The sequence below is a fragment of the Schistocerca americana genome, chromosome 11, assembly GCF_021461395.2.
Source record: "Schistocerca americana isolate TAMUIC-IGC-003095 chromosome 11, iqSchAmer2.1, whole genome shotgun sequence".
Classification (NCBI taxonomy): domain Eukaryota; kingdom Metazoa; phylum Arthropoda; class Insecta; order Orthoptera; family Acrididae; genus Schistocerca; species Schistocerca americana.
In genome coordinates, this window is record NC_060129.1 from 145,065,961 (window position 1) to 145,093,331 (window position 27,371).

Consider the following 27,371-nt stretch of genomic DNA (forward strand, 5'->3'; position numbering starts at 1 on the left):
ATCTCGCGAAGAGACCGTGAGGATAAAATCAGAGAGATTAGAGCCCACACAGAGGCATACCGACAATCTGTCTTTCCACCAACAATAAGACACAAGAATAGAAGGGAGAACCGATAGAGGTACTCAAGGTACCCTCCTCCACACACTGTCAGGTGGCTTGCAGAGTATGGATGTAGGTGTAGATGTAGATCCAAAGCTTTTAGTGTTTTCTAGCGTCTCAGCAGGTGAAGTCTCGGTTTGTAATTCATAACAGGCTCCTCGCATAGTTGTCTGTGACAGCTTTACGTTGTGAAGTCTTGGCTGTACCGCCACCGCTGTGTCCGGCAGTGCGCAAATCAGCGCAGCGGGTAATCGATTTACGCGACGCAAGGCCTTCCGCGTTGGAATTCCACAGCTGCCGGGGAGCCTTACGACTTCGCGACTAAGCCGTCAACAGGTGTCGGAGGCAGCGATCGATAACACACCGCCCACCGTAACACGTCTGTCGCGTGCTTTCCGCCTTTCGTGCTGGCTTTGGAATTATATTCGTAAATACATTAAATGCATTCTGTAGAATAGAATGACGACGGTGAAAATTTGTGGCGGACTGGGACTCAAACCCGAATTTCCCGCTTGCCTTCTGTTTTTCAGTCCAGACCCAAAATTGTATATGTCGTCAACCATGCGCCTACACCCCGTACTTGTACACCTATTATGTATATCCTATAAAAATGACTTATTTTTTAATAATATCAATATTTATATATGCGTTTGGAGAGTGAGAGAGAGAGACTGATTTTTGATTGAGATTTTTAAGTCGTATCTGGTACCTGAATTTTGGTTGCTGCCTCCTTGAATGATCAGCTTCTGCACCAGCTGTTGACGTATTACAATTTGGAGGAAGTTATTGTTCTTTAAGGTTTAAAGTACGACTCTGTTAGTTGCTTGGGCGTATTGCGGATAGCTTTGAGCCCAAGTTTGCGTAGCTTTTCATACCTAAGGGACCACTGTTGTAAGTAAGTTAGATCAAACAGCAATCTGCTTTCAGTGAGAAAAGGAGATTGCTTGGCACACAAACTTCCTTCAAACTACACGTCCTGCTACATCAGAATTGGTCAGTGGAGTTCAGCACCATACTATTGTTCAAAAATGGCTCTGAACGCTATGGGACTTAACTTCTGAGGTCATCAGTCCCCTAGAACTTAGAACTACTTCAACCTAACTATCCTATGGACATCCATGCCCGAGGCAGGATTCGAACCTGCGACCGTAGCGGTCGTGTGGTTCCAGACTGTAGCGCCTAGAACCGCTCGGCCACTGCGGCCGCCCATACTATTGTACAAGAACATAATTCCATTACTGCAATTAAGAAATTATGAGAGGTTGTTACGAATCGAATGAAAACTATAGAGAATTCGTTTCTCTTCCTGTACTTTTGTAAACTTTGTACACTTACGGCTGGTCCCGACAGAGGTTCGAGTCCTTCTTTGGGAATGGGTGTGTGTGTTTGTCCTTAGGATGATTTAGGTTAAGTAGTGTGTAAGCTTAGGGGCTGATGACCTTAGCAGTTAAGTCCCATAATATTTCACACACATTTGAACATTTTTTTTTTTTGTGCACTTACAATTACAATTCTGTCGATTGATAGACGGCAACCACAATGAAGTTCACCTCTGTAGTGTTGGCAGAAGAGCCAACACTGTTTTTCTAGAGGAGGCCGAAATGCACGCGTTTAATTACACGCTGACTGGCGTGAGGTCTGGAACAGGACAATATCTTGAGAATTGCAAATAAAGTACGTAGTTGATATAATACTTAACTTTAACCCACAATTGTAGAACATCTCTCTTGATGATACATGCTTCAGATAATAAATATCAATTGAATACGGCGCCTTGCTAGGTCGTAGCAAATGTAGCTGAAGGCTATGCTAACTATCGTCTCGGCAAATGAGAGCGTATTTGTCAGTGAACCATTGCTATGAACGTCGGCTGTACAACTGGGGCGAGTGCCAGTACGTCTCTCTAGACCTGCCGTGTGGTGGCGCTCGGTCTGCAATCACTGACAGTGGCGACACGCGGGTCCGACGTATACTAACGGACCGCGGCCGATTTAAAGGCTACCACCTAGCAAGTGTGGTGTCTGGCGGTGACACCACACTCCTTTTCCAAAAACAAGATATTTCTATTCTTCACTTCCACCAAATTTGTATACATAAATGTTTGGCAACTCTTACAGATACTTCACTCACTTTTATCACTAAAATGGCAATTTTCATTAAATGTAACAATACCTTCTGAGCGACGGCCTAGCAACACACCCTCTTTCCACAAGAACAGATTAACAATCTTTTTTAAAATAAAATCAATTGTCCTTTTTTTTATTTCGAGTCCACACCCAAAGATTCTCTAATACTATCGTTGCGGGGACTGCGCGCTAAGAAAGAAAGCAGTGAGGCACACATAAGATTAAAATCCCCATACAGGTGAGACATTTTACTTGAAAGTAGCTTGCTGGCGTCGGCGGACAAATACCATGTTGCAATTGCTGGCCGGCCGAGGTGGCCGAGCGGTTCTAAGCCCTACAGTTCCGGAACCGCGCGACCGCTACGGTCGCAGCTTCGAATCCTGCCTCGGGCATGGGTGTGTGTGATGTCCTTAGGTTGGTTAGGTTTAAGTAGTTCTAAGTTCTAGGGAACTGGTACAACACTGGTTTGGAAAAAACTTGTGTCAAGTCTACTAATCTCCATCTTTTCAGAGATGGTTGCTAGACCTTGATTGTTCAGTACAGAATATCGAATCATACACTTCCGAACTGTTATTTTATTGGGCTACCGGTTTCAACGATATATTACCCCATCGTTAGAGCCACTGACCGACGTGTGGGAAGATACCAAACTCAGTTCTGGTCAAAATGGGGGCCAGCATTTGACCGGAACCGAGGTTGGAATCTTCCCACACGTCGGTCAGTGGGTCTGAAGATGGCGTAATGCATCGCCGAAACTGCCAGCCAAATTAAATACACTACTGGCCATTAAAATTGCTACTCCACGAAGATGACGTGCTACAGACGCGAAATTTAACCGACGGGAATAAGATGCTGTGATATGGAAATGATTAGCTTTCCAGAGCATTCACACAGGGTTGGCGCCGGTGGTGACACCTAAAACGTGCTGACATGAGGAAAGTTTCCAACCGATTTCTCATACACAAACAGCAGTTGACCGGCGTTGCCTGGTGAAACATTGTTGTGGAGCATCGTGTAAGGAGGAGAAATGCGTACCATCACGTTTCCGACTTTGATAAAGGTCGGATTGTAGCCTATCGCGATTGCGGTTTATCGTATCGCGACATTGCTGCTCGCGTTGATCGAGATCCGATGACTGTTAGCAGAATATGGAATCGATGGGTTCAGGAGCGTAATACGGAACGCCGTGCTGTATCCCAACGGCCTCGTATCATTAACAGCCGAGATGACAGGCATCTCATCCGCATGGCTGTAACGGATCGTGCAGTCACGTCTCGATCCCTGAGTCAACAGATGGAGACATTTGCAAGACAACAACAATCTGCACGAACAGTTCGACGACGTTTGCAGCAGCACGGACTATCAGCTTGGAGACCGTGGCTGCGGTTACCCTTGACGTTGCATCACAGACGGGAGCGCCTGCGATGGCGTACTCGACGACGAACCTAGGTGCACGAATGGCAAAACGTCATTTTTTCGGATGAATCCAGCTTCTGTTTACAGCATCACGATGGTCGCATCCGTGTTTGGCCACATCGCGGTGAATGCACATTGGAAGCGTGTATTCGTCATCGCCATACTGGCGTATCACCTCTTGTTCGCATTGACGGCACTTTGAACAGTGGACGTTATATTTCAGAAGTGTTACGACCCGTGGTTCTGCCCTTCATTCGATCCCTGCGAAACCCTACATTTCAGCAGGATAATGCACAACCGCATGTTGCAGGTCCTGTACGGGCCTTTCTGGATACAGAAAATGTTAGACTGCTGCCCTGGCCAGCACATTCTCCAGATCTCTCACCAACTGGAAACGTCTGGTCAATGGTGGCCGAGCAACTGGTTCATCACAAATGCAAGTCACTACTCTTGATGAACTATGGTATCGTGTTGAAGCTGCATGGGCAGCTGTACCTGTACACGCCATCCAAGCTCTGTGTCACTCAATGCCCAGGCGTATCAAGGTCGTTATTATGGCCAGAGGTGGTTGTTCTGGGTACTGATTTCTCAGGATCTATGCACCCAAATTGCGTGAAAATGTAATCACATGCCAGTTGCAGTATAATATATTTGTCCAATGAATACCCGTCTATCATCTGCATTTCTTCTTGGTGTAGCAATTTTAATGGCCAGTAGCGTAGTTGTAACTTTGTTGGTGGTGCGGCTGCAGCATACAATTTTGTATGAGGATGCTGTATGTATGAACCTTCGTATGTGTAATATTGTTTACGTTGTTATGTGTTGCAGGCACAGAGATGGGTCCCAAGGCAGACCCCGAGACACAGGCTCTGCGCAAGGAGGTGGAAGACCTCATCGCCAAGCTCAAGGTTAGTGCGAGGGCGAATCTGTCTGCCCAGCTCTGCGTTACACTTAAAAGAAAGAAAATAAAAATCGAGGATCTGTTAGATGGCTTTCAATTTGGCTTCAGGAAAGGTAACCGTAACACAGAGGCGTTTCTCATGTTATGCTTGGAGAAAAAGCACTCCCTCTTCAGGCCACAAGTGGCCCATGGGGACCATCCGACCGCCGTGTCATCCTCAGTTGAGGATGTGGATAGGAGGGGCGTGGGGTCAGCACACCGCTCTCCCGGTCGTTATGATTGTTTTCTTTGACCGGAGACGCTACTATTCGGTCGAGTAGCTCCTCAATTGGCATCACAAGGCTGTGTGCATTGCGCAACAGCGCATGGCGGCCTGGATGGTCACCCATCGAAGTGCCGGCCACGCCCGATAGCTCTTAACTTCGGTGATCTCACGGGAACCGGTGTATCCACTACGGCAAGGCCGTTGCCTTATGCTTGGAAGGTTTAAGAAAATTCATAACACTTTCATACCATTTCACTACCCTGAAAAAGCGTTCTACAATGTTAAATGGTGCAAGACATTTGAAATTCTCCGGAAAAATATGTACAGGCAATAGGGAAGTAGAGGTAAGATTCTGTACATACAAGAACCATGTTGTTATTGTTGTAGACCTCAGTCTGAAGACTGGTTTCATGCAGTTCTCCAAGCAAGTCTGTCCTGATCAAGCCTCTTCATATCTGCAAGATACATCCAGGTCAACCTGCTTACTCTATTCATCTGTAGGTCTCTTTCTACAGTTTTTATCCCGACACTCCTATCTATGGCCAAATTACTCTTCCTTGATATCTCAGGATATCTCCTGTCAATCCATCCACTTGTCAAGTCGTGACACAAATTTGCTACTAAGTCTACAACTTTGCTTCCGCCATTTTTACTCGAAGTTCGGGGCTTTATTGCGAAAAACTTACAAATAAAAAAAATGATTCATAGTATTGCTCATCGCTGGCCACTACATTCTCCCATCTTTCCGACAGGATGCGAACCCCGTGGCGGAAGAACTGGGCGTCTTTTGTGGGGATCCATGAGTCGATTCAATTTTGCGATGTCAGTGATTGCTGCGCAGACACTATCTTCACGTATGTGTACTGCGTAATTACTGTACCATGCAAACTGTTGTGGTTGGCAGGAGAGCCAACACCGTGTTACTAGAGGAGGCCGAAATGCACGCGTTTTAGCTCACGCAGGCTGGCGTGAGGTTTGGAACAGGACAAGGAAATTAGAATGTAGAAAAACGGACGTAGCTGGTGGAATGCTTAACTTTAATCCCTTAATGATGAACGTCGCTCTTGACGGTAGATGATTCACAATATCAATAGTAACTGAATATGGCGCCTTGCTAGGTCGTAGCAAAGGACGTAGCTGAAGGCTATGCTAAACTGTCGTCTCTGCAAATGAGAGCGTATGTAGACAGTGGACCATCGCTAGCAAAGTCGGCTGTACAACTGGGGCGAGTGCTAGGAAGTCTCTCTAGACCTGCCGTGTGGCGGCGCTCGGTCTGCAATCACTGACAGTGGCGACACGCGGGTTCGGCGTATACTAACGGACCGCGGCCGGTTTAAAGGCTACCACCTAGCAAGTGTGGTGTCTGGCGGTGACACCACACAAGCATTTGGGGTTACACTCGTCTGGTATGAGACGTCCCCTGGGGGGTAGAGGGCATATAAAATAAATAACACAAGCACATCAAAGCCTCACGTTCTGGCCCTAGCCAATCGGGACCGATCGACCGCCATGTCGCCCTCTGCCATTTGCGTCGCCATCACACCGCTCTCATTGCCGTTGTCGCGTTGTTGGCTTTCTTGACGTTGGAGCTGCTACTGCGCACTCAATCGGGCTCAAAAGGCTGAGTGCGCTACAGTACAGTCCTCCCACCAAGGAACTGCTAGTTAGCCAGACTGTTTGCCACTGATCGAAAAAGTTGGTAGTCAGAGAGGGCAACGTGTGGAGAATACGGCGGGAGGGACAGGACTTCTCATTTCAACGTTTCCATGTATAGTTTGATGGGTTTTGTGACATGGGGTCGCCGGCCGGAGTGGCCGAGCGGTTCTAGGCGCTTCAGTCTGGAACCGCGCGACCACTACCGTCGCAGGTTCGAATCCTGCCTCGGGCATGGATGTGTGTGCTGTCCTTAGGTTAGTTAGGTTTAAGTAGTTCTAAGTTCTAGGGGACTGATGACCTCAGATGTTAAGTCCCATAGTGCTCAGAGCCATTTGAACCATTTTTGACGTGGGGTCGAGCACTGACCTGCTGCAAAATGACCTTTACGTGTCTGTCGCTGTATTGTGGCACTTTGTGTTTCAGTGCTGGGCTCGAACGCATCAACTGCTTTCGATAATGATGTCCTGTGACTGTCTTCGTCTGTTTGAGTAGCTACCAAAACGCTCTGTCTTCCATCGTCATGGCGGTCTTCGACATCAGAATCACAGTTCTTGCGGCGTTGAAAACAATCTCTGCACGTTCTTCCAATAATAGTTCCCTGACCATTGATCTCCCCCAGCATTTTAAGAGCCACAGCCGCAGATTTCTTCATGTCAAAGCAGAAAATTAGAACTTTCCGCAAATGGATAGAAATGGCTACGTAGGTTGACGTACTCAATCGAGAATAACCTTGCGATTGTAATGGTTCTTTATTTACGTGACCATTACGGCACTCCAACGGCAGTTCTCGATACCAGTAATATCATACTACTTTTCTGCGAAGTAACAGACATATTTTTGTGACAATATTCACGTTTCGTTTTATTATTGTATAGGTACTCCGATGTATCGATATATTACAGTGATACGGTTCTTGTGTGTATTCATTTCTGTGAGACTGTCATAATCTTTGAGGTACTTGTAACCGTTTTGGCCCGAATGCGCACAGAGCAGACTTTGTTTCACTTTGCAAAAGTTAAGTTGTTATTTCGTTTTGTAAATGAACACTCAAGTCTTGTGTTTGGTTAAAGTGGAAATTAAATATATGAATATGGATACAAAACTGTTATCTTGATGATGTGACAATTAAGAAGAAGTATATGGGAATTTACAAGAAGTTTAATAAAAATGTGGATCGTGAACACCAAGTCAAAAATTATTTCTACCATACCATTGTTCTGATCTGAGATTGTTTGATCATTAAGAATTTCCTGAAAAACGCATTCGTTAGGTCTTCATATATTGCTAAAATACAGATGTGGACATTCTAGCAGTCAAAGTGGAAGCACCCTAGAATCAACAGGATGAGCCATAACAACTTCGACGAAATCTACATGGGAATCCATTCAAGATAAGTGCCAAAATTACTTTTTTACAGTGACTTCATTATTTCCATTCTGACGGTACTACCCACAGTCAATAACTTTGTTGTTGCCCGATAAAGCGAACATATGCTTCGTGATCAACATTATTAATCTGATTTATAACCCACTTTGCAAGTGGTGGTATTGTTAGACGATGCAATCACAAATCGACTAATATTTTTATGGCATTGTGTTTACAGATGCCTAAGCTTATTGTATTACATCTATGAACCCCGCTTGCCGCTACTGCACTCTATTGCATTTTTTGCAATATTTTCGGCAATCCGCCCCACTAGATCCTCACTGAATATTCACTTTACTCACCTTGTCTTCAGAATTCTCATGCAGCACAACATTTCAAACGCCTCTATAATCTTCTTAACTGAACTGTTGATCGTCCACGATTCGCTTCTGTACAAAGTCACACTTACGACAAATGATGATGATGATGATGATGATGATGATGATGATGATGATGAGCTCCCATACTCCGAGGAGCATAGGGGACAATGTGGGAGACCCGCACCGACGACTAGGCAAGGTCGTAGCGGGGGTGGTTTGCCTTTTCCTTCCTCCGACCCTAATGGAGATGAATGATGATGATGAAGACAACACAACAACACCCAGTCGATGCAGGAGGAAACCCTGACACAGACGGGAATCGAACCCGGGACCTCGTGCGCCGGAAGAGAGAACGCTACCGCAAGACCACGAGCTACGGACCTTAAGACAAGTACTTCCTGAAAAAATAACCCACCTCACGTTCAAATTTATATTCGACGCTGACAAATTTCTCTTTTCCTAAAACGTTTTTCTTTTAATCGTCTTTCTGCATTTTACATCTTCGCTACTTTGGCCATCATCAATTATTTAGCTGCTGAAGTAGCGGGACTCCCCTTCTATACTGAGGCGCCAAAGAAAATGGTACACGCATGCGTATTCAAAAACAAAGCTACGTAAACAGGCAGAATACGATGCTGCGGTCGGCAACGCCTATATAAGGCAACAAGTGTCTAGCGTAGTTGTTACATCGGTTATGCTGCTACAATGGCAGCGCATCAAGATTCAAGTGAGTCTGTAAGTGGTGCTACAGTCGGCGCACGAGCGATAAGACACCACAGCATCTCCGAGGTAGCGATGAAGTGGGGAATTTCCCGTGCGGCCGTTTCACGAGTGTACCGTGAATATCAGGAATCCAGTAAATCTTCAAATCTGACACAGCTGCGACCGGAAAAGGCCCGTCAACACCGAGATTCGACTGTATATTCCTGGAAACCATGTTCTTGGTCGGACGAGTCTCGTTTCAGATTGTATCGAGCGATGGAGGTGTACCGATATGGAGAATGGACCCTGCATGTTAGCAGGGGACTGTTTAAGCTGGTGCAGGCTCTGTAATTGTGTGGGGCGGGTGCAGTTGGAGTGGTATGGGACCCCTGACACGTCTAGATACGACTCTGACGGTGGCACGTACGTAAGCATCCTGTCTGATCACCTGCATCCATTCATGTCCACTGTGCACTCCGACGGACTTGGGCAATTCCAGCAGGACAATGCGACACCACACACGTCCAGAATTGCTACAGAGTGGCTCCAGGAACATTCTGCTCAGCCTAGACACTTTCGCTGGGCACTAAACATCCCAGACATGAACATTATTGTGCATATCTGGGATGCCTTGCAACGGGTTGTTCAGAAGAGATCTCCACATCCCTGTACTCTAACGGATTTATGGACAGTCCTGCAGGATTCATGGTGTCAGTTCCCTCCAGCACTACTTTAGACATTAGTCGAGTCGATGCCAAGTCGTGTTGCAGCAGTTCTGTGTGCTCGCGGGGGAGGGGGGTGGGGTTGCACGAAATTAGGTAGGTGAACCATTTTCTTTGGTTCTTTAGCGTATTTTTAGTGTTTCATTTCCCGATCTAATTCCCTCGGCGTTACCTGATTCAATTCTACTTCACTCCATTAACCTTGTTTTACTTTCTTTGATGTTCATCGTATATCTCATATCCATTCCGTTCAGCTGCTCTTTCAAGTGTTTGCCGTCTCTGACAAAATTACAATGTCATTAGAAATGCTTAAAGCTTGTATTTCTGCTCCTTCAACTGCTTCTCTTTCAAGTCCTTCGTTTCTTATATGTGCAGTCCGCTTTTTGGAGCCGGGCGTTGTGGCCGAGCGGTTCTAGGCGCTACAACCCAGAACCGTGCTGCTGCTACGGTCGCAGGTTCGAATCCTGCCTCGGGCATGGACGTGTGTGGTGTCCTTAGGTTAGTTAGGTTTAAGTAGTTCTACGTTCTAGGGGACTGATGACCTCAGCAGTTAAGTCCCATAGTGCTCAGAGCCATCTGAGCCTTTTTCCCGCTTTCTGAAAAAGTTCTAAATACCTACTCATTCCCTGTGTTATATTTTCAAAATTTCAAATAAAGTAGTCCAGTCAACATTTTCAGAAGCTTCCTCTGCATCTGCAAATGCTATAAACGTGGGTCTGGTTTCCTTTTTTTTACGGTCCTGGATAAACGGTAATGACAGTATTGCCTCAAATGTTCCAACATTTCTCTGAAAGCCAAACTAATCTTCTCCGATGGGTCTTATATCGCTTTTTCCGTTCTTCTGCAAAAAATTCGTGTCAATACTTTGCAAGCATGATTCATTAAACTGATACATCGGCGAAGTTCACGTATGGGAGCACCAGAAGTTCTCTGCAATAGTAATTGTTATATTGTTCCTGAAGTCTCAGAGTATCCCGCCTGTCTCATGTATCTTGCTCACAAAGTGGAATTATTTTGTCGTGGTTAGCTCTCCAAGGGATGTAAATAATTTGAGGAGCCTTGTATCCTCTTAGATTTCTCAGAGTCTCTCAAATTTTCCTCTCCCAACTCATCTTCATGTAATCCCTCTTCTCTTTCTGTAATATTGTCCTCAAGTTGACACCGTTATTGAGACCGCTTATACTCTGATGAACCAAAACATTATGACCACCTGCTTGGTAGCTTGTTTGTTAGTCTTTGGAACGAAACATACCACTGATTCTGTGCATCAGGCATACGGCAGTTTGTTGATAGGTTTGTAGAGATATGTTGCTTTAGATGTCTACGCACAGGTCATGTAATTTGCGTTAACACAATGATGGCGCTCGGCAGCGATCCAGATGGATTACGTAGGATTTACATGAGGCAAACTTGGTCCCCGAGACGTCAACGAGATTTCACTATAATGATCCTCAGACCACTGCACCACGTGTGTGGCTTAGAGGCACGGACAGTTACACTAGCGAAAAATGACTTCGCTGTCGGGGAAGACTTCGAGCGTTAAGGGATACAGGTGGTTGGCAGTTGTCAGCGTGTTTCCGATTTCTACTGCAGGTCCCATGCAAACGAAGGAGAATGTCTCCAGTAGCACAGTACTTAGAAGCTAGATTAAGAAAGGGCAAACCTACGTTCCTAGCATTTGTAGACTTAGAGAAAGCTTTTGACAATGTTGAGTGGAATACTCTCCTCCAAATTCTGAAGGTGTGAGAGGTAAAATACAGAGAGAGCGAAAGGCTATTTACATTTTGTACAGAAAGCAGATGGCAGTTATAAGAGTCGAGGGGCATCAAAGGGAAGCAGCGGTTGGGAAGGGAGTGAGACAGGGTTGTAGCCTGACCCCGATGCTATTCAATCTGTATATTGAGCAAGCAGTAAAGGAAACAAAAAAAAAATTTGGAGTACGTATAAAAATCCATGGAGAAGAAATAATAACTTGAGGTTCGCCGATGACATTGTAATTCTGTCAGAGACCGCAAAGGTCTTGGAAGAGCAGTTGAACAGAATGGACAGTGTCTTGAAAGGAGTATATATGATGAACACCAACAAAACCAAAACGAGGATAATGGAATGTAGTCGAGTTACCTCGGGTGATGCTTAGGGAATTAGATTAGGAAATGAGACACTTAAAGTAGTAAATGAGTATTGCTATTTGGGGAGCTAAATAACTGATGATGGTCGAAGTAGAGAGGATATAAAATGTAGACTGGCAATGGCAAGGAAAGGCATTTCTGAGGAAGAGAAATTTGTTAACATCGAGTATAGATTTAAGTGTCAGGAAGTCGTTACTGATAGTATTTGTATGGAGTGTAGCCATGTATGGAAGTGAAACGTGGACGATTAAAATTTTTGACAAGAAGAGAATAGAAGCTTTCGAAATGTGTTGCTACAGAAGAATGCTGAATATTAGATGGGTAAATCACATAACTAATGAGGAGGTATTGAATAGGATTGGGGAGAAGAGAAGTTTGTGGAACAACTTGACTAGAAGAAGGGACCGGTTGGTAGGACATGTTCTGAGGCATCAAGGGATCACAAATTTAGCGTTGGAGGGCAGCGTGGAGGGTAGGAAACGTAGAAGGAGACCAAGAGATGAATACACTAAGCAGATTCAGAAGGATGTAGGTTGCAGTAGGTACTGGGAGATGTAAAAGCTTGCACAGGATAGAGTAGCATGGAGAGCTGCATCAAACCAGTCTCAGGACTGAAGACCACAACAACAACAACAACATAGTACTGCTCCCACCAGCCTGCATTCGTGGCGCGCTGCACGTTTCGAGCCGCCATTCACCAGCATGACGGCGTTGGTGGAGACGAGCACCGACCTAGTGTAGTAGAAATGCGATTCACCCTAAGAGCCGATGTATTTTCATTGAGCGACGGTCGAATCCTGGTGGTCCCACGTCCACTGCAGTCGTAATTGACATACTGCGTCAACATGTAAACACGTAGGGGTGGTCTGTAGATCAGCTCCATGTCCTGTAATGTACGATGAACGGTGTGCTCGAAAACATTTCTGCTTGCACCTGCAATCTGCTCCTTCTGCAGAGATGCCACGGATCACTTACATCGAACCACGAATTCAGTGAAGAGTCATGGAGGTCTAACGATTTACACTACTGCCCATGAAAATTGCTACACCACGAAGATGAGGTGCTACAGACGCTAAATTTAACCGACAGGAAGAAAATGCTGTGATATGCAAATGATTAGCTTTTCAGAGCATTCACATAAGGTTGGCGCCGGTGGCGACACCTACAACGTGCTGACATGAGGAAAGTTTCCAACCGATTTCTCGTACACAAACAGCAACTGACCGGCGTTGCCTGGTGAAACGTTGTTGTGATGACTCGTGTAAGGAGGAGGAATGCCTACCATCACGTTTCCGTATTTGATAAAGATCGGATTGTAGCCTATTGCGGTTTATCGTATCGGGACATTGCTGCTCGCGTTGGTCGAGATCCAATGACTGTTAGCAGAATATGGAATCGGAGGGTTCAGGATGGTAATACGGAACGCCGTGCTCGACCCGAACGGCCTCGTATCACTAGCAGTCGAGATGACAGGCATCTCATCCGCGTGGCTGTAACGGATCGTGCAGACACGTCTCGATCCCTGAGTCAACAGATGGGGACGTTTGCAAGACGACAACCATCTGCAAGTACAATTTGATCAAGTTTGCAGCAGCACGGACTATCAGCTCGGAGACCGTGGCTGCGATTACCCTTGACGCTCCATCACAGACAGGAGCGCCTGCAATGGTGTGCTCGACGACGAACGTGGATGCACGAATGGCAAAACGTCATTTTTTGGGATGCATCCAGGTTCTGTTTACAGCATCACGATGGTCGCATCCGTGTTTGGCGACATAGCAGTGAACGCACATTGGAAGCGTTTATTCGTCATCGCCATACTAGAGTATCACCCGATGTGGTGGTATGGGATGCCATTGGTTACACGTCTCGGTCACCTCTTGTTCGCATTGACGGCCCTTTGAACAGTGGACGTTACATTTCAGATATGTTACGACCCGAGGCTGTACCCTTCATTCGATCCCTGCGAAACCCTACATTTCAGCAGGATAATGCACGACCGCACGTTGCAGGTCCTGTACGGGCCTTTCTGCATACAGGAAATGTTCGACTGCTGCCCTGGCCAGCACATTCTCCAGATCTCTCACCAACTGGAAACGTCTGGTCAATGGTGGCCGAGCAACTGGCTCGTCACAATACGCCAGTCACTACTCTTGATGAACTGTGGTATCGTGTTGAAGCTGCATGGGCAGCTGTACCTGTACACGACATACGAGCTCTGTTTGACTCAATGCCCAGGCGTATCAAGGCCGTTATTATGGCCAGAGGTGGTTGTTCTGGATACCGATTTCTCAGGATTTATGCACCCAAATTGCGTGAAAATGTAATCACATGTCAGTTCTAGTATAATATATTTGTGCAATGAATACCGGTCTTCTTGGTGTAGCAATTTTAATGGCCAGTAGTGTAGTTCGCTGTCCTGGTGCGGGTGGTGCTCCAGTGGTGATTTGCTATGATGTCGCTGGAGCGTGTTTGCGGTGGCCGGTGGAAAGTGAGAGGGCAGTCGGTTCACCGGGTGCTGCACGGAACGTGTAGTTGGCTCTGCCTGACCTGCTGGTGAGTAGCGCTAAGGTTGTTGTGCCTCCCAATATGAGCAGAGTGGTCTGGGGTGGAGGCGACTCGCCGCTGTGCTGGCCATGCGGTGGTGATTAATCGGAGTCGGCGTACTTGTTCTGCCTGCCTGTCTGATGTGGAGGTCCGGTGGGGTCCTGTGATACTCTGGCCCGGAGACAACTAGTTGCCGAATTTTGGAGTCGTCTGCCAGGTTTGGGTGTGGGCTCGGTTGGATCTTCAGATTTTCCCCTGGAAGCTCCAGCAGCGGTTTCTGAACTTCATTCTGATGTGGGATGGCGTTGTTGGAACTTTTTGCTGTGTGTGTCTGTGGCTCGTTACGATATTTGTTGGTACTAATTTATTTGCTCAACTGGAGTCCTGCTCGGAGCTGCTTCCATGTGTGGTATATTTGGCATTCGATGTGTTAGGTAAGGTCTCCCTAACAAGGGCAGTTTTGCACAGTATATGCATAGTGAATTACTGCTGCTTGGTGTATGTGGTCTTCTGGGACCTTAACAACACGATCTCGTCAATTTGGGATGTGTAACAGCATTTAGTGGTGGGTTCTGTATTTTTTTTTTTTGTTTTGTTGTCTGACTGTGTTATTATTAACTTCGTGGAATAGTCGCGTTTGGTGTCGTTAAGGCACTTCTAAACCTGTGGTTTGACTATTCATGTGCGCCTGGCTTTTACTGTTTCGTTTTAAGAAGCGAGAATTGTTTATTGAGATTTGTGTGTGTTGGCTTCCGGCACTTATTAAGAGAGCCCGAGTTAACGGCGCCGTGGTTATCATGTGCTGTCGCGGTGTGATTCCGTATTTTTGAATTTTTCTTGTGTTGATTGTATCTGTCGTGTGTTACGGAACATAACCAAGGGCACCGAGCGAGGTGGCGCAGTGGTTAGACACTGGACTCGCATTCGGGAGGACGACGGTTCAATCCCGCGTCCGGCCAACCTGGTTTAGGACGATAAATACACTACTGGTCTTTAAAATTGCTACACCAAGAAGAAATGCAGATGATTAATGGGTATTCATTGGACAAATTTATTATACTGGAACTGGCTACATTTTCACGCAATTTGGGTGCATAGATCCTGAGAAATCAGTACCCAGAACAACCACCTCTGGCCATAATAACGGCCTTGATATATCTGGGCATTGAGTCGAACAGAGCTTGGATGGTGTGTACAGGTACAGCTGCCCATGTAGCTTCAACCAATACCACAGTTCATCAAGAGTAGTGACTTGCATTTGTGATGAACCAGTTGCTCGGCCACCATTGACCAGACGTTTCCAGTTGGTGAGAGATCTGGAGAATGTGCTGGCCAGGGCAGCAGTCGAGCATTTTCTGAATCCAGAAAGGCCCGTACAGGACCTGCAACGTGCGGTCGTGCATTATCCTGCTGAAATATAGGGTTTCGCAGGGATCGAATGAAGGGTAGAGCCTCGGATCGTAACATATCTGAAATGTAACGTCCACTGTTCAAAGGGCCGTCAATGCGAACAAGAGGTGACCGAGACGTGTAACCAATGGCATCCCATACCATCACGCCGGGTGATACTCCAGTATGGCGATCACGAATAAACGCTTCCAATGTGCGTTCACCGCGATGTCGCCAACCACGGATGTGACCATCGTGATGCAGTAAACAGAACCTGGATTCATCCCAAAAAATGACGTTTTGCCATTCGTGCATCCACGTTCGTCGTCGAGTACACCATCGCAGGCGCTCCTGTCTGTGATGCTGTGTCAAGCGTAATCGCAGCCACGGTCTCCGAGCTGATAGTCCGCGCTGCTGCAAACGTCGTCGAACTGTTCGTGCAGATGGTTGTTGTCTTGCAAACGTCCCCACCTGTTGACTCAGGGATCGAGACGTGGCTGCACGATCCGTTACAGTCATGCGGATAAGCTGCCTGTCATCTCGACTGCTAGTGACACGAGGCCGTTCGGGTCGAGCACGGCGTTCCGTATTACCCTCCTGAACGCTCCGATTCCATATTCTGCTAACAGTCATTGGATCTCGACCAATGCGAGCAGCAATGTCCCGATACGATAAACCGCAATAGGCTACAATCCGATCTTTATCAAATGCGGAAACGTGATGGTACGCATTTCTCCTCCTTACACGAGGCATCTCAACAGCGTTTCACCAGGCAACGCCGGTCAACTGCTGTTCGTGTATGAGAAATTGGTTGGAAACTTTCCTGATGCCAGCACGTTGTAGGTGTCTCCACCGGCGCCTACCTTGTGTGAATGCTCTGAAAAGCTAATCACTTGCATATCACAGCATCTTCTTCCCGTCGGTTAAGTTTCGCGTCTGTAGCACCTCATCTTCCTGGTATAGCAATTTTAATGGCTAGTAGTGTATAACCGATTACAGTGCGCGCTGTGAACAAGATCACAGGATAGCGGCGCGCGCCACATCTGTCGAGCGTTGTGGTTTTGGAAAACACGCCCTGCACTGCTGTGCATGAATGGCAGCACAGCAGGTCGTGTCACCAGACTGATATTTTTAAGTCAGGGTGTGTGGGATAACCACGAGAGTGCTACTGGTGTCGAACGACATTGCACCGCAGTCTGTAACTCCAGGTTTAGGTCCAGTGTGTCCAGCACACAGACAGGTCGGCTGCAGGGCATCAACTGACTGCCATGTAGCCAATACACAGGGAGAACCAGCTTTCATCAGGAAACACAACAGACCTCCTTGCCCTCCAATGATCTCTGATTTGGGACGACTGAAGTCGCAAATGGTGGTGGTTTGAGGTCAGTGGAATGCATTATACAGGGCATAGAGGCTCTCATTGAACTAATGAAATTTTAACAGTTCGTCGTCTCACTGTGGTGCCCAACCCGACGGATACCTATGGTAGATCGGGGAAAACCACTGTTCAGGTCGTGTTGTCGGCGGGGCCGTGAGGTGCTTGCGCCTGATGTACTCTACTAGGAGCCTTGTAGGCTCAACACAAACCTTTAGCGTCATTACCTTTATTACTTTTACGACAAGTACCCTTTCACTAGCAACTCTGAGTCAAGCACATGATCAGTCACCTCTCTATTGTATATCGTATGTAGTTTAGCACGCTGTACATGGAGGTCTTAGTCTTTGTTTCTAGCTTTAACGTACTCTAATCTCTTCTAGTTAAGTTAGTTTTTAGGATGGTAGTTGTTAAAGGCATGGTGAGCGACGGCCAGCGTCTTGAGGGTCATTCCAACCAGGTGACGGGCAATATTATACCTATCTCTTCTCTATTCAATTCTCTCCCTTCCTTCTTTCTAAATATTTAATTTCGTTTTGTTTATTAATATCTTACTTAATTATGTATTAGTTATAAGTTTTTATAATGCTGCACGCACACACAAAACAAAAAAGATATCAAATGGATGTAAACAAATAGAGCCCGCCTCCACGTGGCGGGACACGGGCAACGGTGTGAGTGGGGACGGGAGCCGGGGTAGTGTTACTTTCAGTCACTCCGGACCCCGGACCCAGTCACAGCGGCTAAGTGGCAACATACGACCCACCATAAGAAATTAGACGGCGGGTCATAAAATATAAGCAGCTAGTGAAAAACAAAAAAGTGTGGTGCCCAACTGCTGTTCAGACTGCTGCTGCAGCTGCAGTACGACACGCCAGAGCCATGCGCTGAACACGACAGTCTTCCCTCTCGGTAGTACCACATGTCCAGCCGGAGCTCGGACGTCTTGTTACTGTACACTCTTGTGAACATTGCTGCCAACACTCATGTATGGTGGTGACATTCCTCTCAAGTCTTTTTGAAATAGCGCAGAAAAACATGCAGCTTCTCGTTGACCATTACATGAACTCGTTAAGACTCAGTTTCTTTCTTTCTTTCTTTCGCTTACGCCATAGTCCCGCAGCGATCGCAGAGTCGGCGTGATTACAACGTATTTGGCAATGTTAGATTTAGTTTATACCTCAACCAACGGTTGGAAACTTTCCTCATGTCAGCACGTTGTAGGTGTCGCCACCGGCGCCAACCTTGTGTGAATGCTCTGAAAAGCTAATCATTTGCATATCACACCATCTTCTTCCTGTTCGTTAAATTTCGCGTCTGTAGCACGTCATCTTCGTGGTGTAGCGATTTTAATGGGCATCTTCTTTCTGTCGGTTAAATTACGCGTCTGTCGCCACCCCGTACCGCCCAGGGGTGGAGTGAGTGTACCGCAGCTGTCTGCATGCAGAGTAAATCGTGAAATAGTGCGAACGTGTTTCAGATGTCACGTGTAACTGAGGCGAAACGTGGGGACCAGCCCGGTATTCACCGAGCGGGATGTGGAAAGCCACCTAAAACCACATCCAGGCTCGTCGTTAATCGATCTGGGTCCGGCGCGCCTACCCGAGTCCAGGAAGCAGCTCGTCAGCGCTCTCGGCTACCCTGGCGGGTACCTCGTTAAAACTCAGTGAGGTTGATAATGGCATCTTTGTCATCTTAAGGGCGTTCTTCAGTAACATCAACGCATCATGTCCAATGCCTAAGACATCTAACGCTCACGACTGTTACAGCATGTATTTAAGACGAACCTCATCTGCATCTCATCTGCTACTAACGCAACTCTTGTGCGAATGGCGCAAAGTTTGATTAGACATCATCTTTCAGATGTAGAAACACGCCTGCCAACTTTCGCTTTTGTCGTAAAACTCGTTCTAAGTGCTGTAATTTTTTTCTGTCAGTGTATTTTGTAGACAGTATCCACATATACCAATGAATGTACCCGTACAATTATGTAATCACATCGTACGTAGTTCAGAAGCTGTGACTTCACAAAACATGTGACACATGCGAACCGTGAAAATTCACTTTCAAAATCTTTTCTTGAAGAATTTTCTTTATTTACTAGCGATTCATCAAGAACATTAACACATTTAATCACACTAGGTGAGCGTGGAAGTAGTTGCTAGGGAGTAACTGATGGAAAATGAAATTACTTTTAACAAAATGTGAATTTTTCAAAAACATATTTAAAATTATAAGCAGAAAAGAAACCTCTAAATATCAAGTTACAAATTTATTTAGAAGCAGAAAGAACAATATTGACAGTATGAGCCTTCGGACTGAGAAGCCTGCCGCTCCCTTTTAACACGGCCGTAGTCACGACCGCTCACAACAACCTCTGAAAGACTACACTGGTGCAAATCTACAACACACGAGATTACTTTAAACTAAAAAGTTAAACAACTCACACAAACACATTAACTATGCACCCCATAAGAGGGATGGAAATGGTACAAACACTCACACTAAGAAATTATTTTCTACCAAAAGTGCAACTTGTTTTTAAAAAGACTCTTACGGTGGAAGGGTGGCAACTTTATAACAATGACTATTCAAATAAAACACATGAAATTCAGATTTACATAAAATGTACAACATGCTGTATATTACACATATACCGCCTCGCAAAATCATAGGCAATATAAAAACAAATTCCAGGAATTCGGCCTTTACCTTAAATCTATAAATTCGTTAACACCGAATCCGACAAAGATAGCTATTAACGTACGGCAGATTGACGGGGGGGTTACTAAACAACCCGAACCACAGATTGCTCAAAATCTCCCCAATTCCACAAGCGAAAAACGGACCACCCAATTCACAAATAACCACCTTCCCGCGGGTGGCCAAACGGAGAAGAATGGTGGTACGACCCCAAAACAAAGCAGCTAGTGACCTAACCAAGAAAACAAGGAGAATTTAACAACAGCATGACAGCCAAAAACAGTTGCAGGATAAAATTTTATTAAAATTTCTTGACCAAGGTTTCGGTACATATTGAATTTAATTGATGAAAGGAGAAAATATAAAAATGCAGTAAATGAAGCAGGCAAAAAGGAATACAAACGTCTCAAAAATGAGATTGACAGGAAGTGCAAAATGGCTAAGCAGGGATGGCTAGAGTACAAATGTAAGGATGTAGAGGCTTGTCTCACTAGGGGTAAGATAGATACTGCCTACAGGAAAATTAAAGAGGCCTTTGGAGAGAAGAGAACCACTTGTACGAATATCAAGAGCTCAGATGGCAACCCAGTTCTAAGCAAAGAAGGGAAGGCAGAAAGGTGGAAGGAGTATACAGAGGGTTTATACAAGGGCGATGTACTTGAGGACAATGTTATGAAAATGGAAGAGGATGTAGATGAAGATGAAATGGGAGATAAGATACTGCGTGAAGAGTTTGACAGAGCACTGAAAGACCTGAGTCGAAACAAGGCCCCAGGAGTAGACAACATTCCATTAGAACTACTGATGGCCTCGGGAGAGCCAGTCCTGACAAAACTCTACCATCTGGTGAGCAAGATGTATGAGACAGGCGAAATACCCACAGACTTCAAGAAGAATATAATAATTCCAATCCCAAAGAAAGCAGGTGTTCACAGATGTGAAAATTACCGAACTATCAGTTTAATAAGTCACAGCTGCAAAATACTAACGCGAAATCTTTACAGACGAATGGAAAAACTGGTAGAAGCAGACCTCGGGGAGGATCAGTTTGGATTCCGTAGAAATGTTGGAACACGTGAGGCAATACTAACCTTACGACTTATCTTAGAAGAAAGATTAAGAAAAGGCAAACCTACGTTTCTAGCATTTGTAGACTTAGAGAAAGCTTTTGACAACGTTAACTGGAATACTCTCTTTCAAATTCTGAAGGTGGCAGGGGTAAAATACAGGGAGCGAAAGGCTATTTACAATTTGTACAGAAACCAGATGGCAGTTATAAGAGTCGAGGGGCATGAATGGGAAGCAGTGGTTGGGAAAGGAGTGAGACAGGGTTGTAGCCTATGTCCAATGTTATTCAATCTGTATATTGAGCAAGCAGTAAAGGAAACAAAAGAAACATTTGGAGTAGGTATTAAAATTCATGGAGAAGAAGTAAAAACTTTGAGGTTTGCCGATGACATTGTAATTCTGTCAGAGAGAGCAAAGGACTTGGAAGAGCAGTTGAACGGAATGGACAGTGTCTTGAAAGGAGGATATAAGATGAACATCAACAAAAGCAAAACGAGGATAATGGAATGTAGTCAAATTAAATCGGGTGATGCTGAGGGGATTAGATTAGGAAATGAGACACTTAAAGTAGTAAAGGAGTTTTGCTATTTAGGGAGTAAAATAACTGATGATGGTCAAAGTAGAGAGGATATAAAATGTAGACTGGCAATGGCAAGGAAATCGTTTCTGAAGAAGAGAAATTTGTTAACATCGAGTATAGATTTAAGTGTCAGGAAGTCGTTTCTGAAAGTATTTGTATGGAGTGTAGCCATGTATGGAAGTGAAACATGGACGATAACCAGTTTGGACAAGAAGAGAATAGAGGCTTTCGAAATGTGGTGCTTCAGAAGAATGCTGAAGATAAGGTGGGTAGATCACGTAGCTAATGAGGAGGTATTGAATAGGATTGGGGAGAAGAGAAGTTTGTGGCACAACTTGACTAGAAGAAGGGATCGGTTGGTAGGACATGTTTTGAGGCATCAAGGGATCACAAATTTAGCATTGGAGGGCAGCGTGGAGGGTAAAAATAGTAGAGGGAGACCAAGAGATCAATGCAGTAAGCAGATTCAGAAGGATATAGGTTGCAGTAGGTACTGGGAGATGAAGAAGCTTGCACAGGATAGAGTAGCATGGAGAGCTGCATCAAACCAGTCTCAGGACTGAAGACCACAACAACAACAAATATACCTTCATCAGAAGTAAAAAATCTGAAATTACATCATGTCTCAATTATTGACGACGCCTTTGGCGCAATTGTTTTATTAATCTCCATTACATGATGTAATTTCAGATTTTTTACTTCTGATGAAGGTATATTTATATGTACCGAAACCTTGGTCAAGAAATTTTAATAAAATTTTATCCTGCAACTGTTTTTGGCTGTCATCCTTTATCGTGAAGAATTTAAACAGTTGCTGTTGCAGCCATGTTTAAAATTTAGAATTTAACAAGTAAATGAAATAATATATCTCGAATCACTTCTAATAAACTGCGATTTCTGGCGAAGACCTGCACCCCCAACGCTCTCCCGAACCGTCCGCTGCCAGCCGCTTCAACGGACGCAGGAAGGCGCGCCGATCTCCCGCCTCACGGCGTCGCAGCTCGCTCCGGCCAGACCGATGTCGTGGTTTGACTCCTGTTGCTCTCGTCGGCCGCGAAGCCACTAACCCTCGATATACGGCGCGGCCCACTGGACTCACGTGGCGACCTCACATGCGCCGACGCTCAAGGCGGACAAGTCATCTCGTGTCTCAGTGCGCGACCGACCAACCGATCGACCCAACCGCCAATGACCGTTGCCCGAGCAACTCGAGCAGACTGGCGGCCTAACGCGCAGACTCAGATGCAGGAACTCAGCCCCGACCGGGCGACCACTCGCTGAGTTCTGTTACTGGCGGAGTCAAAAGACTCTCGTTTTCTGGCTTTAAAGTTTGATCCAAACGACAGACATACTAGCACTCCGACGACAGACACACTAACTGCCTCACAAATTCGGACGAGAGACAAAGTAGCAAGCTGGGGACGAGAGACTGACCCCAGACTGATTCACTAGCGAGCTGATAGCGCCCCTTAAATGCACGTGAACACGCAACCTTTCCCCTTTCCCACCAGAGGGAGACACCAAAGCTGCGACTGCCACAGCGGCGCCACCGCCAGAAACGGAGGGCGACTGCTTCACACTACGCGCTGCGGCGCGCTCTTCAAAACAGCAAATTTTACCACGGCTCAGCCAACTGCTGTTCAAATTGCTGCTGCAGCTGCAGTACGATGCGCCAGAGCCGTACGCTGAATATGACAGTCTTCCCTCTCGGTAATACGACATGGCCAGCAGGAGCCAGGACTTCTTCCGACCATACATTCTCGCGAACGCTGCTGCCAGCACTCATCTACGGTGGCTACATTCTACAACTACATCTTCATGGATACTCTGCAAATCACATTTAAGTCCCTGGCAGAGGGTTCACCGAACCACCTTCACAATTCTCTATTAATGGACCACCCTGCATATAGGGTAGACAATGTACGCTCTCATCTCTTGTTCGTCGTGTCTTTTGTTCTCGTAGACGTGATAACAGCTAAGTTAGCCATGTAATCCGTACCCGGTAGCTGAGTGGTCAGCGCTACAGAATGTCAATCCTGAGGGCCCGGGTTCGATTCCCGGCTGGTTCGGAGATTTTCTCCGATCAGGGAGTGGGTGTTGTGTTGTCCTACTAATCATCATTTTATCCCCATCAACGCGCAAGTCGCCGAAGTGACGTCAGATTCAAAGACTTGCACCCGGCGAACGGTCTACCCGACGGCAGGCCCTAGTCACACGACTTAAAAAAAAAAATCATACAGGTTCTGTAATGAGTTAACTGTTAAAAAAAGATAATTGTTTACAACTGGTTATTTCGTGCCTTTATTTCGTAGTTTCGTGTGACCTGTGTCAGGTATCTGAATTATTTCAGCATTCATAGCAAGCCGGCGGAAGAAGAATCTAGCATCGCCTGACCGACCAGAACACCGCCATTAACATCTACACATCTACATCTATATGAATACTCTGCATATCACATTTAAGTGTCTGGCAGAGGGTTCATCGAACCACCTTCACAATTCTCTATTATTCCAATCTCGTATAGCGCGTGGACAGAATGAACACCTATATCTCTCCGTACGAGCTCTGATTTCCCTTATTTTATCGTGGTGATCGTTCCTCCCTATGTAGGTCGGTGCCAACAAAATATTTTCGCATTCGGAGGAGAAAGTTGGTGATTGGAATTTCGTGAGAAGATTCCGTCGCAACGAAAAACGCCCTTCTTTTAATGATTTCCAGTCCAAATACTCTACCATTTCTGTGACACTCTCTCCCACATTTCGCAATAGTACAAAACGTGCTGCCTTTCTTTGAACTTTTTCCATGTACTCCATCAGTCCCATCTGGTAAGGATCCCACACCGCGCAGCAGTATTCTAAAAGAGGACGTACAAGCGTGGTGTAGGCTGTCTCCTTCGTAGGTCTGTTGCATTTTCTAAGTGTCCCGCCAATAAAACGCAGCCTTTGGTTAGCCTTCCCCACAACATTTTCTATGCGTTCCTTCCAATTTAAGTTGTTCGTAATTGTAATACCTAGGCATGTAGTTGAATTTACGACTTTTAGATTACACTGCTTTAACGTGTAACCGCAGTTTAACGAGTTCATTTTAGCACTCATGTGGATCGCCTCACCCTCTTTGTTGTTAGAGTCAACTGCCACTTTTCGCACCATTCAGATATCTTTTCTAAATCGTTTTGCAGTTTGTTTTGATCTTCTGATGACTTTATTAGCCGATAAACGACAGCGTCACCTGCAAACAACCGAAGACAGCTGCTCAGATTGTCTCGCAAATCGTTTATATACCGGGTGATCAAAAAGTCAGTATAAATTTGAAAAATGAATAAATCACGGAATAATGTAGATAGAGAGGTACCAATTGACACACATGCTTGGAATGACATGGGGTTTTATTAGAACCAAAAAAATACAAAAGTTCAAACAATGTCCGACAGATCGCGCTTCATTTGATCAGAATAGCAATAATTAGCATGACAAAGTAAGACAAAGAAAATATGATGTTCTTTACAGGAAATGCTCATTATGTCCACCATCATTACTCAAAAATAGCTGTAGTCGAGGAATAATGTTATGAACAGCACTGTAAAGCATGTCCGGAGTTATGTTGAGGCATTGGCATCGGATGTTGTCTTTCAGCATCCCTAGAGATGTCGGTCGATCACGATACACTTGCGACTTCAGGAGACCCGAAGCCAATAATCGCACGGACTGAGGTCTGGGGACCTGGGAGGCCGAGCATGACGAAAGTGGCAGCTGAGCATACGATCATCACCAAACGACGCGCGTAAAAGATCTTTCACGCGTCTAGCAATATGGGGTGGAGCGCCATCCCGCATAAACATCGTACGTTCCAGCAGGTGTTTATCAGCCAGCCTGGGGATGATGCGATTCTGTAACATATCGGCGTACCTCTCACCCGTCACGGTAGCAGTTTTGCTGTCCAGCGCCATCTGTCGGACATTTTGTGACCTTTGTTTTTTTTGGTTCTAATAAAACCCCATGTCATTCCAAGCATGTGTGTCAATTTTTACCTCTCTATCTACATTATTCCGTGATTTATTACGTTTTCAAATTTATACTGACTTTTTGATCATCCAGTAGATAAGGAACAGCAAAGGGCTTATAACGCCTGAAATCACCTGTGTTTTACTCGATGACTTTCCGTCAATTACTACAAACTATGACCTCTCTGACAGGAAATCACAAATCCAGTCACATAACTAACGCAATTTCACTACAGGCCGCTTTTGTGGTACAGTGTCAAAAGCATTCCGGAAATCCAGAAATCCGGAATCGATCTGAAATCCCTTGTCAATAGCACTCAACACTTCATGTGAATAAAGAGCTAGTTGTGTTTCACAGGAACGATGTTTTCTAAATCCATGTTGACTGTGTGTCAATAGACCGTTTCCTTCGAGGTAATTCATAATGTTCAAACACAACATATGTTCTAAAATCCTGCTGCATATCGACGTTAACGATATGGGCCTGTAATTTAGTGGATTACTCCTACTACATTTCTTGAATATTGGTGTGACCTGTGCAACTTTCCAGTCTTTGGGTACGGATCTCTCGTCTAGTGAACGGTTGTATATGATTTTTAAACATGGAGCTAATGCATCAACATACTCCGAAAGGAACCTAATTGGTACATTTGCTTCTACGTTACTCATGTTGGCAGCTGGAATATTTACTTCGTCTATTTTTGTGAAGGCATTTCGGAAAGCTGCATGTTCCTTCTACGCTATTTCAAAAAGCCTTGAGACGCATTCTCCGAAAATTATTTCGAGCAGTTAGCTCATGAGCCGCGCGAATAGCAAATGGTTGTGAAAACACACTTGACTTCTTGTTGTTGTTGTTGTGGTCTTCAGTCCTGAGACTGGTTTGATGCAGCTCTCCATGCTACTCTATCCTGCGCAAGCTTCTTCATCTCCCAGTACCTACTGCAGCCTACATCCTTCTGAATCTGCTTAGTGTATTCATCTCTTGGTCTCCCTCTACGATTTTTACCCTCCACCCTCCAATACTAAATTGGTGACCCCTTGATGCCTCAGAACATGTCCTACCAACCGATCCCTTCTTCTTGTCAAGTTATGCCACAAACTCCTCTTCTCCCCAATCCTATTCAGTACCTCCTCATTAGTTATGTGATCTACCCATCGAATCTTCAGCATTCTTCTGTAGCACCACATTTCGAAAGCTTCTATTCTCTTCTTGTCCAAACTATTTATCGTCCATGTTTCACTCCATTTCAGAAACGACTTCCTGACATTTAAATCTAAACTCTATGTTAACAAATTTCTCTTCTTCAGTAACGCTTTCCTTGCCATTGCCAGTCTACATTTTATATCCTCTCTACTTCGACCATTTTCAGTTATTTTGCTCCCCAAATAGCAAAACTCCTTTATTACTTGAAGTGTCTCATTTCCTAATCTAATACCCTCAGCATCTCCCGACTTAATTTGACTACATTCCATTATCCTCGTTTTGCTTTTGTTGATGTTCATCTTGTACCCTCCTTTCAAGACACTGTCCATTCCGTTCAACTGCTCTTCCAAGTCCTTTGCTGTCTCTGACAGAATTACAATGTCATCAGCGAACCTTAAAGTTTTTATTTCTTCTCCATGGATTTTAATACCTACTCCAAATGTTTCTTTTGTTTCCTTTACTGCTTGCTCAATATACAGATTGAATAACATCGGGGAGAGGCTACAACCCTGTCTCACTCCCTTCCCAACCACTGCTTCCCTTTCATGTCCCTTGACTCTTATAATTGCCATCTGGTTTTTGTATAAATTGTAAACAGACTTTCGCTCCGTGTATTTTACCCCTGCCACCTTCAAAATTTGAAAGAGGGTATTCCAGTCAACATTGTCAAAATCTGTCTCTAAATCAGTTATATAAATAAGGAACAGGAGTGGCCTCAACACTGATCCCTGGGGCACTTCCCA

At 45.3% G+C, this 27,371-nt stretch overlaps 1 protein-coding gene across 1 annotated transcript in view; it reads left to right on the top strand.

The window, feature by feature from the left end:
* The window catches only part of LOC124553889 (guanine nucleotide-binding protein subunit beta-2), a 163,856-nt gene that overhangs the window by 29,489 nt on the left and 106,996 nt on the right, over positions 1–27,371 (top strand). Inside the window, exon 2 of the mRNA XM_047127905.1 lies at positions 4,471–4,550. Within this exon, the coding sequence (XP_046983861.1) occupies positions 4,479–4,550 (72 nt within the window). The 5' untranslated portion in view covers positions 4,471–4,478. The remainder of the gene's footprint in view (positions 1–4,470; positions 4,551–27,371) is intronic.